Source organism: Passer domesticus, chromosome 6, assembly GCF_036417665.1.
Source record: "Passer domesticus isolate bPasDom1 chromosome 6, bPasDom1.hap1, whole genome shotgun sequence".
Lineage (NCBI taxonomy): Eukaryota > Metazoa > Chordata > Aves > Passeriformes > Passeridae > Passer > Passer domesticus.
Window position 1 is genome coordinate 23,136,684 of NC_087479.1, and position 12,130 is coordinate 23,148,813.

General features: G+C 59.2%; 1 protein-coding gene and 1 long non-coding RNA gene across 2 annotated transcripts; one reads left to right on the plus strand and one right to left on the minus strand.

The window, feature by feature from the left end:
• Positions 1-1,400: 1,400 nt before the first annotated feature.
• On the minus strand, positions 1,401-3,756 carry FOS (Fos proto-oncogene, AP-1 transcription factor subunit). Its single transcript, XM_064423818.1, has 4 exons — positions 3,454-3,756; positions 2,808-3,053; positions 2,586-2,693; positions 1,401-2,465 (listed from the first exon to the last, which is right to left on the minus strand). The coding sequence occupies exons 1-4, from the start codon at positions 3,592-3,594 to the stop codon at positions 1,848-1,850; spliced, it is 1,113 nt and encodes a 370-aa protein (XP_064279888.1). The 5' UTR covers positions 3,595-3,756; the 3' UTR covers positions 1,401-1,847.
• Positions 3,757-11,533: 7,777 nt separating this feature from the next.
• Positions 11,534-11,966, plus strand: LOC135302104 (uncharacterized). Its single transcript, XR_010363799.1, has 2 exons — positions 11,534-11,599; positions 11,814-11,966. It is a non-coding gene; the product is annotated as an uncharacterized LOC135302104 (long non-coding RNA).
• Positions 11,967-12,130: the final 164 nt, after the last annotated feature.

Sequence of the window (12,130 nt, forward strand, 5' to 3'; positions counted from 1 at the left end):
GAGCTGCAATACTCACTGCTGAGATGAGACAGATCCTGTGTGTGTTCTGATTAGGGAAGGGGTGGAAAAAAGCAGAGCCTGCTGCAGTGACCAGGAAATATGGATTTAAAGAAACCTGACCCTGAATGCCAGCCGACAGAGATTCCCTGAGACCAGGGTGACAAGATGGCCTTCAGCTGGACATCTCTGCTTTCACCTTGAGACAGGAGTTCTCAAATTGGAGTGACAGGGCTGGAGGCTGTCAGGGAGGCCTTGCCACCCTCAGGGGACCCTTCACGTGTAGCCATCAGGGAGGGAGCAGACCACTGCTCTGCAAGCAGGGATAACCCGGGCCAGCTGCTGTTCTGCCAGCAGAGCACATCTCACTGCACAAGCAGCAGGGGTTACAGAGGGCAGCAGCCTTTCTCAGCTGACTCAGCAGGAGAGACCGCATTTTCAGAGACCCCAAGGAGGCAGCACATTCCTAGAACGTGTGTGCCATTTGCTATAACTCATTCATTCAAGGGCTGGGCCAGCTTTAATAGAAACTGAAGAGCCAGTGGTTTGCCTTTATACCACTCGCCACAAAGTGAGGAGTGCACAGGCCTCTCTCATCCCCTTATGTCCAAAGAAGATGGGCCACAGCTACTCCTGGAGGAACCAGACCACATCCAGGGACAAGGAGGTTGAGCTGTTAGGCACATGGAAATGATCGTGTGGGCCCCAGCCTAGAGATGCCCTTTCGCCACCTTTCCAGCAAGACCTGCAGCTAGCAGGTGAAAGGCCACAGCAGGTGACACACAGACACTGAAGGGGACCAGACGCAGACAGATCAGCTGGGAAAGGCTGTAGGGAGTGACCCAGGTGCCTACCGGAATGGGTGTAACCACAGCCTGCCCTGACTAGCACCAGGACAAGGACAGGGCTGGCCTAAATGGTATTACCACCCTTATGCAGCCTTAGTTCTCAGGCAGATTGCAGGTGTCTACAGTTTATAAGGCCCAGACAAAATTAAAGGCTAGAGAACCCCTTTGAGGTCACAGGGAAGCAAGTGCAAAAGGTAACACAAGGACAGCTCCAGCAGTCAACTTAAATGCTTTTATTGACAATGTCTCTGAACAATAATAAGCAAACAATGCTTAAGTTTCATCCAAATTCACTTTCCACATGTCAAAAAAGACCTCAAGGTAGAAAAAAATAAAATAAAAATATAAATATCTGAGAATCCGTCTTAATAAATAAATTAAAAACACAATAAAAACGTTTTCATGGAAAACTTATGTCAGAACATTCAGACCACCTCAACAATGCATGATCAGTAAAGTTACAATGAACATCAATGTAGAACTACAGTACATGGATATAGCTATTTATCTACCTACTAGAAAATAAAATAGAGTCTCTTTCCCCCCACATAAGATGGGTCATTGCTAAGTCATCAGAACACGATATTGCCAGGAACACAGTAGTTATTGTTAATCAGCTGCACTAGATACGAGTTGGAGATACCCAGCACCAGGTTAAATTCCAATCATTTAAAACCAAGAGATTAATTAGTTAATGCTAGTGATACTAAGGAGGGGAGGGAGTCACCTACCCAGCCATGTGGGACATGCTACAGACTACCAGCTCTCATGGATGGGCCACTGGGGACAAGACAAACTCCATGCGATTTGCTACATCTCTGGAAGAGGTAAGAGACCTCGGTGCATGACGCTCTGCCAGGCCCCGGGGCGCCAGGCCAGACAGGGGGTGGTGGTGGCAGGGCCCTCCCCAGGCCTGGGGAGCCCCATGGGGCACAGCTGCAAGTCCGTGGGGGTGCGTGGGCAGGGGAGGGGGCCCAGCAGGTCAGTCAGTGCCGGAGCCCTTCACAAAGCCAGGAGGGTGGGGGAGCTGAGGGAGTCGGACGAGGGCTCGTTGCTGCTGCTGCCCTTCCGGTGCGCGGCAGCGCAGCTGGGGAAGGCCTCTGCCTCGGGGTAGGTGAAGACGAAGGTGGAGGTGTAGGTGCTGGGACACGGGGTGCAGGTCACCACAGGGGTGCAGAGGGGCTCCAGCTCGCCGCTGGTGCCGGCAGTCAGCGACTCCCAGTCCGACGGGTAGAAGGAGGAGGCGCCAGGCAGGTCCATGTCGGGCACAGAGCGGGAGGCCTCCCGCGGGCCCGTGGAGAAGAGCAGCTCATCGAAGGGCTCAGCCTTCAGCTCCAGCCCGCTGCTGCTGGTCTCCTTGGGCGGCACGGCCGGCGGCGCTTCAGGCATCAGCGGCAGAGCAAAGGCAGCCTCCTCGGTCATGGGCGGGCTGGGGGTGCCCAGGTCCAGCGCGGTAGCGGCGCTGGCAGCTGCCAGCTCCTCGGAGAAGCACAACTCCTCGGGCATCTTGCAGGCGGGCCGGTGGGCCGCCAGGATAAACTCCAGCTTCTCCTTCTCCTTCAGCAGGTTAGCAATCTCCGCCTGCAGCGCGGACTTCTCCTCCTCCAGCTGGTCGGTCTCCTGCAGAGAGAGCGGGCTGTCAGCCAGGGCCGGCATCACTCCCAGCTGGAGTCCCCTTCCTCCTGTCATCCCCGCCCCCGGTACTCCCTCTTCCCCCGCCACCTCCCGGGCGGCACTTACCGCCTGCAGCGTGTCGGTGAGCTCCCGCCGCCGGTTGCGGCACTTGGCCGCTGCCATCTTGTTCCGTTCCCGGCGGATCCTTCTCTTTTCCTCCTCCTCCGGGGACAGCTGCGGGCAGAGAGAGAGCGCTCAGTCCCGCTGCCAGCCCGGCGTCCCCCGGCCAGGGCAACCCGCCGGCGCCGCGTCCCCCCACTCCCCCCAGCAACTCCGATCCGCACTCACCTGTTCGACTTTGCCCCGGCGGCCGATGCTCTGTCCGCGGCCGCCCGGCGCCTTCAGCACTGCGGGGCGGGAGTAGGTGCTGGGGGCGGCTGCCGAGACGCCGTAGGGGTGCCCGCGGCTCTGGGAGGGAGCCACTGAAGAGATGAGAGTGGGCTGCACCAACCACTGCAGGTCGGGGCTGGTGGAGATAGCCGTCACCGTAGGCACAAAGCTGGCGCTGGAGGCGGCCAGGTCGGTGCAGAAGTCCTGTAGGTCAGAGGAAGGGGGGCTGCCGTCAGCGGAGCGCCCGGGCCGCTCCCCGCCGTCCCCGGGGCCGCGGCGCCGCGCTGCCAGCGCCGGCTCCACACGAGAGCGGCCTGTTATAAATATCTCTGACGTCCGCGCTGACGCAGACGCTGCTCCGGAGTCTCCTCAATGAACTCGCGTTTTATCAATGAAGCCGCTTTACACACCCGCCGCAGAGCGCGGCCCGGGCTACGGCACCCCCCGACCGCCCCGCCTGGGCACCGGGGCCGCTCCCCATGCCAGTCCCCGGCCTGACCTCCTCCGCGGACACGGCCAGCCCCGCGCCACCCGCTCCCGTCCCATCCCCTCCCGAGCGCCCCTGCCCCGGCCAGGAGCGCAGCCGACACGCTCGGCAACTCACCTGCGGGTTGACAGGCGAGCCCATGCTCGAGAATGAGTCCGCCGGGGAGGGGTAATAGGTGAGGCTGTCCCCGGCCGGGGAAGCGCTGCTGCAGCGGGAGGACGGCGCCTCGTATTCTCCGGCGAAGCCCTGATACATCATGCCGGCTCGGTGCGTGCAAGCCGAAAGTGAGAGGTGATGCGACGGTGGCGAAGCGCCCTTGGGGATGAAGCGAGGAGGGGTCGGCTGCGTGCGTCCCTGTGCCCGGTCCGCGCCGCGCGTCTCTCCGCTCCACCGCCGGGGCTGCCTGAGCTGCTGGAGTACCGCGCCGTGCCTCCCTTTTATACCCTCCCGCGACGTCACAGGGGACGCGCCACCCGCACCTATGGGGGGGCCGCCCGCCCCGCGCCCGCCCCGCGCCTCCCCGGGGCCGCCCCGCGCGCCGTCTGCCGCCGCCCTCCCCGGGAGAGACCCACGACACGGGGCGGGGGGTGGCAGCAGGGGCGGGGGGCGCCCCAGGGCAGAGCAGGAGGGAGCGGCCATAGAGCTTTCCCCCCCACGCAGAGTGGTACGGCCGGGCTCGGGAACCCACTGACGCAGATATCCTTATATGGGATACATCCTGTGCGAGGGGGCGTGACTGACGGGAAGCGCTCCAGGCTGCAGCCAAGTGCGGCGGGCGGGCGGGCGGCGCGCGGGACGGCCCGGCCCGGCCCGGCACGGCTCGGGACGCGACGGCCCCTCCCCCCCTCGCCTGGCGAGACCCTGCGAGGGCTCTGGGGCAGCGACACTGCCACGGGGGCTGCCGTCCCGCAGCAGGTGCCCCCCTCCCCGGGGGCGCCGTGCCCCGCAAGGGAACCCCTCCCCTCAGCGGGGCCCCGCAGCGTCCTGCAGCCTTGGAGCAAGGTGCTCCAAGGAAGGCGGCGGAGAAAGGGGCCCGGCGCGCCAGGGGTGCGCTTTGCGCTGCCAGTCAAGCCCCGTCGTCAGCACTGAGCGGGGTCTGCCCGTAGCTGGGCACGGGTACTCGGCGGGCCCCACGCAGGGAAAGCTCAACAACACCCGTCCCTGCAGCGAGGAGCGCGTTATGCTCATGTGTCACTATTGACTTCCCTATTATGTATGTTTGTAATTGTCGAGAGTGAGGGTAATGGCACAGGGCGATGGGGAGCCCTGCCAGGGAAGCCTGAGGGGCCGCAGCCCTCTGAGAAGGTTGGGAGAGCTTGGGAGCAGTGCTCGTGGTGGGGGGGGCTGGGATAGCCGCCAAGAGCATGGGCAAGAGGCCACCGGGAAACCACCGACGAGGAGAGAGAGGGGCGAGGCTCGTCCTTTCCTCCAGTTTGGGTTTTGTTTTGATCGCTGAAGCCCGGAGACACCCACCCACGACGGGGATGTCAGGCAGCCCTGGCTCAGGTCAGGCTAAGGTGGGAGCCAGACCGCAGACTCGCCTTGCACGGGAGCCAAGAGATCGCGGCTATAGATAGTAACAGGGAAGCTGCAGCAGGGAGCGTGTTTACAGCAACAAACAGAGCCTGCAGCGCAGTCTCCAGGCAGGAGCGTCACCCAGCCAGGCTGGGATCCTGCTGGCAGCCGCTCCCTGTGTTTGAGCTCATGGGCTAAATGCAGCGCTTGATGCTGCTGCTGTTGCTGTTGCTGCGCGAGCAACCTCCGTTCTTAGAGATCTGGGCCACGGGGGCGGGAGAACTGGGCCAGCTGCTATTTCTGAACTGCCCGTCAGAGCAGAGGGGACAGCCAAGGACTGCCGCAGCTCACGGCCCGTACCGCTGCCTGGGAAAGGACCTGCGGGGACCCGTGCTGCTCTCATCAGCTCAGGGCTGGCCCGTGGGCTGGTCCGTCCCGGGCAGACATCTGTCACCCCAGGTTCCTGTGCTGCCACGGCTTCTTTGCCCCGGCCAGCATTTCCCTCATGCTGGTTACTGAAACAGTGGGGCAAGCACGGTCTCTTTGGCAGCCCCTGGCTGCAGGTGAGGAGGCTCTCAGCACTGCCCAGGGGAGGGATGTGCCAGAAAATTAGCAAAGCCACAACCCTGCCAGCGGTGAGCAACAGGCCAAACCTCTGCAGCCACATCCCCAGCAGGGCCCAGGTAGACACATCGGTGCCCAGCATGGGCAAGAGCCTCTGACACAGTTTCCAGTCTCGGACATTTGCCAGGCACATTTCAGTAAAACAGAGTTTAGCCCTCCTCTCTAGAAATTGCCCCAGGGCTCCTCTACCCAAACTGCCTTCCCCAAAAGAAGTGTCTGGAAATCAGGGGGGGAATCCACTTCAGCAAAGCCCACAATATTTTTGTGGTGCCCATGCAAACCACCACTGTTGCCATCTCCACTGGTGACCAAGCATGATCTGTTTGTACCAAACGGAAAGTGCACGGATGCTGAACCTTTCTAACACGTGGAGGCAACGAAACAGAGAAAGCGAAAACACATGACGTGGGTTTGTTGTTTGCTCCAAACACAGGGTGCACACGTTTTACCGCAGTATGTGTGAGAACAAAAAAAGGAAGCAGGCGGTACCGCAGGGACAAAACAGAGTCAGAGCATGAACCCTCCTGCCTGGGTGAAAGGGTTGCCCTCACCAGCATGCCAGGCTGGTGGAGGTTCCTCACCTCCCCTGCCAGCTGGGAATGGGAAGAGGCATTAGACCCTCATAAATTAGTGCGATCTGTGGAGCGGACCATGAGTTCAGTGAACACTAAAACATTATTAAACCTGTACAACCAGTGCCAGCAGGGTTTTGCCAAGCTCTGGTGGTGCTTAACCTAGCCTCATCTGCAGGGACACACCCCTCTAGGGACTATTCTCTTGCTTCAGGCAAGCCCATTGCACGTCTGGGTTCCTGTGCTGGTGAGGAGGAGGTGGCTGCTGACTGTCACCAGCAGGGAGATGGCTCTTCCCAGATGCCGGGCCAGACAGAAGAGACCATTCCCACTGCACTTCTTGGGCATCACAATGGTGCTGGCAGGGCAGGACAGCATCCATCCAATGAGGATCTTGTCCTGCATACCAACAGAGCCCCTCCACCTTCCTGGCCTCCACTTTTCCTCCTATCAAGCAGGGAGATGGGAAAGCTTGCAGCTCTGAGGCTTACAACAGAACAGGGAGCTCCTAAGCCTCAGAGTGCAGCACTGGATTTAGCCCCACTTTCACACCCCTCCTTCATCTGAGCTTGCAACTCAGGCTGGCCTTGGAAAACCACAGCAGAAAAGCATCTGAGGTGTGTAGGCCAGTGCAACTGCACAGCCAAAGCCCACTTCAGGGGCAAGAGACGGCTGCGCCTAAATTTGGCCATGCACCTGGGGAAAGTTCATGCCAGCAACATGGCCCTTGGGTAGTCACATGGCCATCTCAACCCATTCTCTGTCAGCAGCACTGACTGTAGCATAGTTCCATGTTCCCTCTTTAGACACAGTGATGGATGTCTGCTTCCAGCTAACCAGGGACTGTTGGGATCATTGGGAAGGAGACCAGACAGCTAGGGTTCAGCAGCAGAACTGGCATGCATGGGGCACTGCTGTGACACCAAGAAATAGCACCCCTGAAACCTACCCATACTGTCAGAGGATCCACACAATAACCTGAGCATCTGTTGCAGTACAGATTTTATGGGCAGGATCCAGGGGCATTTGTGAAATTCTCCCCCCACACACCTGCACACCCACTGCTCCTGGTGTCCCACAATGCATTCACTCCCAGCACAGCACAAGGGATCCCATCCCTCCCCTTGGCCCCAGAGAGGCTTTTGAAACCAGGCAGAGGCTACAGGGCTTAGAAGAAAACAGGACGGACAATCAGAAAAGGGGATTGAGAAAACAGTGATGGGAGCCTGCCCCCTCTGTTGATGTGGCTGGGGAGCAAAGGGTGGAGGAAGGGCTCATAGTATGTTATCTGAGTGTCCTGAAGTCCCCCCAAGACTCACTGCAGCTGTCACCCTCCCACCTAGCCTGGGAGCCTCCAGGAGGGCAGGGTTCCCACCTCTGCTGGTCTTAAAGGTACAGTGCATACCCAAAGCAAAGTATAAATAGTAATTAATAATCACAGCAGCTGGGTGTGTGACAGGGACATCCTAAAGGATAAACACCACGAGCAGAGACATCCCGGCATCTCGTGGTCGCAGAGCCGCGTGCCATGGGCCGCCAATTACTGTGGATGATGCTGTTGTGCCTTCCCACTTATTCTCAGTGCTCTTTGCCTGCACCATGCTGGATACGAACTCGCCAGGCACAGCTGGACCTTGTGCACACACTGAGGAGCCCACGCTCACAGCCAGCAGGTGTGAAAGAGCTTCGCCCATCGAAGCGCTTCCTCTGCACCCTCTTGCCCCAAGGCCAGGCTGGCAGCCATCACCCCACGAGCCAGGGTTCATAACCCTGAGTAATTCGAGCACAAAGTTCTCCAGATAAAACTCCAAAACTCCTGCTGCTGCCGCCACCAATGTGCCGTGTGTGCTATGGCAGTGCGACAAAGCCGGAATGCCATGACCAATCTGGCCTCTTACCAGCTCCAGCACCACAGGCCCATCCCAGGGCATTGTGCATGCTCACAGTTATAGTTCCAGGGCGCTGATCACTGGGAGGAGAGGAAAACGTGCTCAGTGAAAGGCAGCATGTTCAAACCCAGTGACAGACAGGATGATGCAGGACTTTTCTGATTATCAGGCAAGATCCAAACAAGGCAAGCACAGCCGTGATTTATTTCCTTGATAGAACCCCACGAGATGCCTGCAATGAAAACCCACACAATCAAGAGAAAGCTTGGGCTTCCTGTTGTGTCCAAGAGCTTTCTGGAGGTGGGAGATGCATGGTCACATTGCACAAGCTACCTCTTTCCTGTGTGGCTGGGCAGCAATACTGAGGCTTGTGCTGGGGGCTGGGTAAAGGCACTGGGGCTGGGTACAGGGGTCTTGCTCCTCTATTGGTGTAGAGGCTCTTGAGTAAAATGGGTCAAAGGTAGCAAAGAAGGAAGTGCTGAGAAGAAGGAGGAAAATACCACTGTGCTTAGCTAAGGAGGTTTTGTTACAGATGGAGAACAAAGCAGCTGAAGGGACAGGATGTTGAAGATTGTTTAGCACAGGACAGAAAGAAACCTTCTAATTGTTGTGACTGGGGAGTGCTCTGGGGAAAGAAAGGCTGAAGGCAACTCAGGACAGACAAAGGATTGCAAAGGATAGTCTGGGAGGAAGAAAGATACTCTGAGCCTTTGTCACTGCCTGGAGAAACAACCCTGCTTCACTGGAGATAGTCCCCAGGTCACCTTTCTCCTGTGCCATTCAGTGTCAGACACGAGCATGCCAAGTGGGCTGGCTGCCCCGAAGGACAGTCACGAACACAAGTAAGGGATCCCTGTTTGAGCCCTCGGCTCTTGTAGCAATGGGGCTGTCACAGGGACTCGCAGAGACTCAGCCTGCCCTGGCCCACCAGCAAGTCACATTCAGTTGGTGCTGCTGAAAGGAAATGGCAAGACTTGAAAGCGAGGTGTTTGCACCTTCTCCAACCGAGCCGTGCCTGTGGCTGGACAGCCAGGCTGCACTCAAGGCACAGCCAAAGGGAGCAGTCAGCTCAGTGCAAAGATGCTGCAGCTGCAGGAACAGAGACCCCAGCAATGGAGAAAGAGAATAAATAATAAGGCATGGCTACGCAGTGAGTTGACCTTCTCTGCCCTAGGAACAAACATTGGGAATACCCCAGGAAGCTGAGGTTCCTTAGATGGTATTTAAGAAATGTAACAAATACAAAATTCAGTATTATTAAATCGTCTGGGGTTAACAGTACCATGAATATGTAAACATGTAAACAGTGAGGAGCACTGCCAGCCCAGCCCCGAGGCTTTGATCCTCCCCATGCATCCAGATCTGCCAAGCAATTTGGTTTGGCAGGGGGTAGCTGCTGGAAGAGGAAACATCTTTTGTGTTAACTCGTTCCTACGTATCTGCACAGCCAGAGTCAAGCATATGCCTGTGCAGAGAGACCTGGGAGTAGGACATTTACAGATCATCTGTGTGCTCTGCCCCACCTCTGCACAGTGAACAGGGTCTGGAGGAGAGTCTCTTCTGCTCACTGCTAGCAGCTCACAGCTCATCCCAAGCTTAGAAAAGCTCTTGCCATCATCGAGGCCCATACCAGCCTCTGAAGAGATTGTCCATTTTCTTCCCTGTCAAGGTTAAACATGGAGACAATAAACACATCAGAGAGTCTAGGTCTGGAAACTCAAGGACCTTTCACAGAAGAGGTACAGCAGTCCAGTTTGGGCCTGTTTGACGTGGTGATTGCACATGGAGGATGTGTCCTCTGTACTTTCCTCCCAGGAGCCTGGCACAACTGCCAAGCCAGTGGGGTCAGCTTAACTTGCTTTGTCACTGTTTGCTTTAGGATCTCAATAGGGCTCAGCAGGCTGCAAAACTGGTACCTCTCACCCACGTGGGACACCACTTGACAGTGCTGGCCTCCCTGGGCACCGAGTGCCAGTGAGGATGTTGGCACCAGCCTGGAGAGAAAAGTGCCCTGTGCTTCAGCAGAGCCCCAGTAAGGTAGCCTGGAGGGGTCCCCATCCCAGTTCCTCTAGTCAGGGGTTCCTTCCTGCCTTCTCCAGGCAAACCCAGCATTTCCCAGGGAGCTGGAGACGGCCTGGTGCTGGAGAGACACTGGAGTATGGAGCTGTGAGTTTGGGCTCATGCAGCTGAAATGGGGCACCAGGCACTTGGCCCCACCCAGCACACACCACCCTCTCGGGGCCACTGTCCCCCTCCTGCCATGCGGCACAGCTGTGCAGGACTCCTCCAGGCTGCCAGGCCCGCCTGGACCAGACACTGGAGATTTGGGGTGCTTGCTGATGTCAACATCCCAGCCAGGCTTCCAGATCTCCCCACCCTGACAGCCTGCAGGTTCAGAGTGGCAGCAGTGGGCTTGGGATTGTGTGACAAGTACGCAGGGCAGTGGACACACTCAATGTGTTTGTAACCCCAGACAAGTGTAGAATCTAGAAAAACCAGTAAAATGTCGTAAAAAAACTGTGGTGCCAACCTGGCAACCCCAGAGAGACACAAATCACTGCGATGTGCTGGGGTCTGGCACTGGCCAGCGGGTGGTGAGCGTTTGTATGGTGCATCATTTGTTTGGTTTTATCTCCTTTCCCTTTTACTATCATTATTATTATTACTATTATTTGCCACTATTACTGCATGTAACTTTGTTCTCAATTACTATACTGTTCTTATCTCAACCTACAAGTTCTACCTCCTCCCCATGTCACCAGGATGGCAGGGCGAGAGGGGAGCTGAGCGAGAGGCCGTGGCGCTGGCTTTCCCTCGGGGCTGGAGCCCCGGCCGTGCCATGCCCGCCCGGGCTGTGCCCGCGCTCCCGCTCCATGGCGGGCCCGGCCGTGCCATGCCCGCCCGGGCTGTGCCCGCGCTCCCGCTCCATGGCGGGCCCGGGCCCGGCCGTGCCATGCCCGCCCGGGCTGTGCCCGCGCTCCCGCTCCATGGCGGGCCCGGGCCCGGCCGTGCCATGCCCGCCCGGGCTGTGCCCGCGCTCCCGCTCCATGGCGGGCCCGGGCCCGGCCGTGCCATGCCCGCCCGGGCTGTGCCCGCGCTCCCGCTCCATGGCGGGCCCGGGCCCGGCGCGGCCGCGGCGCGGGCAGGGGGCGGGCGGCGCGCGCGGGCCCCGCCCCGCGGCCCCCCGGCCAATCGCGGCGCTGTTGCCGGGGCCGGGCCCGGCGCCTGACGTTGCCCGGGAGACGGCGGGACGTTGACAACACACAAACCCGTGACGTCGGCGCGTGGTTCCCGTGGAAACGGGATGGCGACGTCATCGCCTCCCCCTCCCACCCCCCCGCCGGAACGCGCGTCAGCCGCGCGGGAGGGGCGGGCCCGGCGGCGGGCGGGGCGCGGCGCGGTCGCCACGGCAGCGGGAGCGGCTGTTGTTTGTTTGGGAGGCGGCCGCACCGGGCCCCCCGCGGCCTGCCCACGCGGCTGCGGCGGGGCACCTCGGCCCGGCCGGGCCCGGCAGCCCCGGGTTCCCCGCGGGCAGAGGCAGCGGTGTGGGCTGTGGGTGAGCAGCAGCCCCACGGGCGGCTTGTGGCTGCTGGGCGGCCCTCCTCCGTGCGCGTAACCTGAGCACGGAGATGGGCCCTGGGTAAAAATAATGCCGCTGAGAAGGTGGGTTTATTTTTAACTGGAACAGTGGTGCAGCCTCTGCACTCAGGAGCCTGGCTGGCACTCCGAACAGCCCAGCTGCAGGAAGAGCCCGGAGCTGGGATGGATGGATGGATGGATGGATGGATGGATGGATGGATGGATGGATGGATGGATGGGCCACAGAGGCCACTATGAAGGCTCAGAGAAGTGCACATGAGCTCTTGCCCTGCTGCAGGTCCTGGCTGAGCAGCCCCAGCACATGTGAACAGGTCTGCTGTGCCCATCATCCAGCTTGTTCAGTGGAGTGTGGATGTAAAGTGAATGTCCAGCAAAACTGAGAAATCTAGCCTTAAAACAAGTGGAAAGAAACTAAGAAGAGAACCACAGATGTTGCAGTGTTTTCTGGTCCATCTCTTGAAGAGTGGCCTGATCCTTCAACATCCTTTGCCAGCAGCATCCTCTTATAAACCTGTTCTGCCAAAACTGCCCAGCAGACCACCCAGTGCCACCCACGCTCCTGTCACCAGCAGCGGGGGTGCCCAGCAGAGGCCG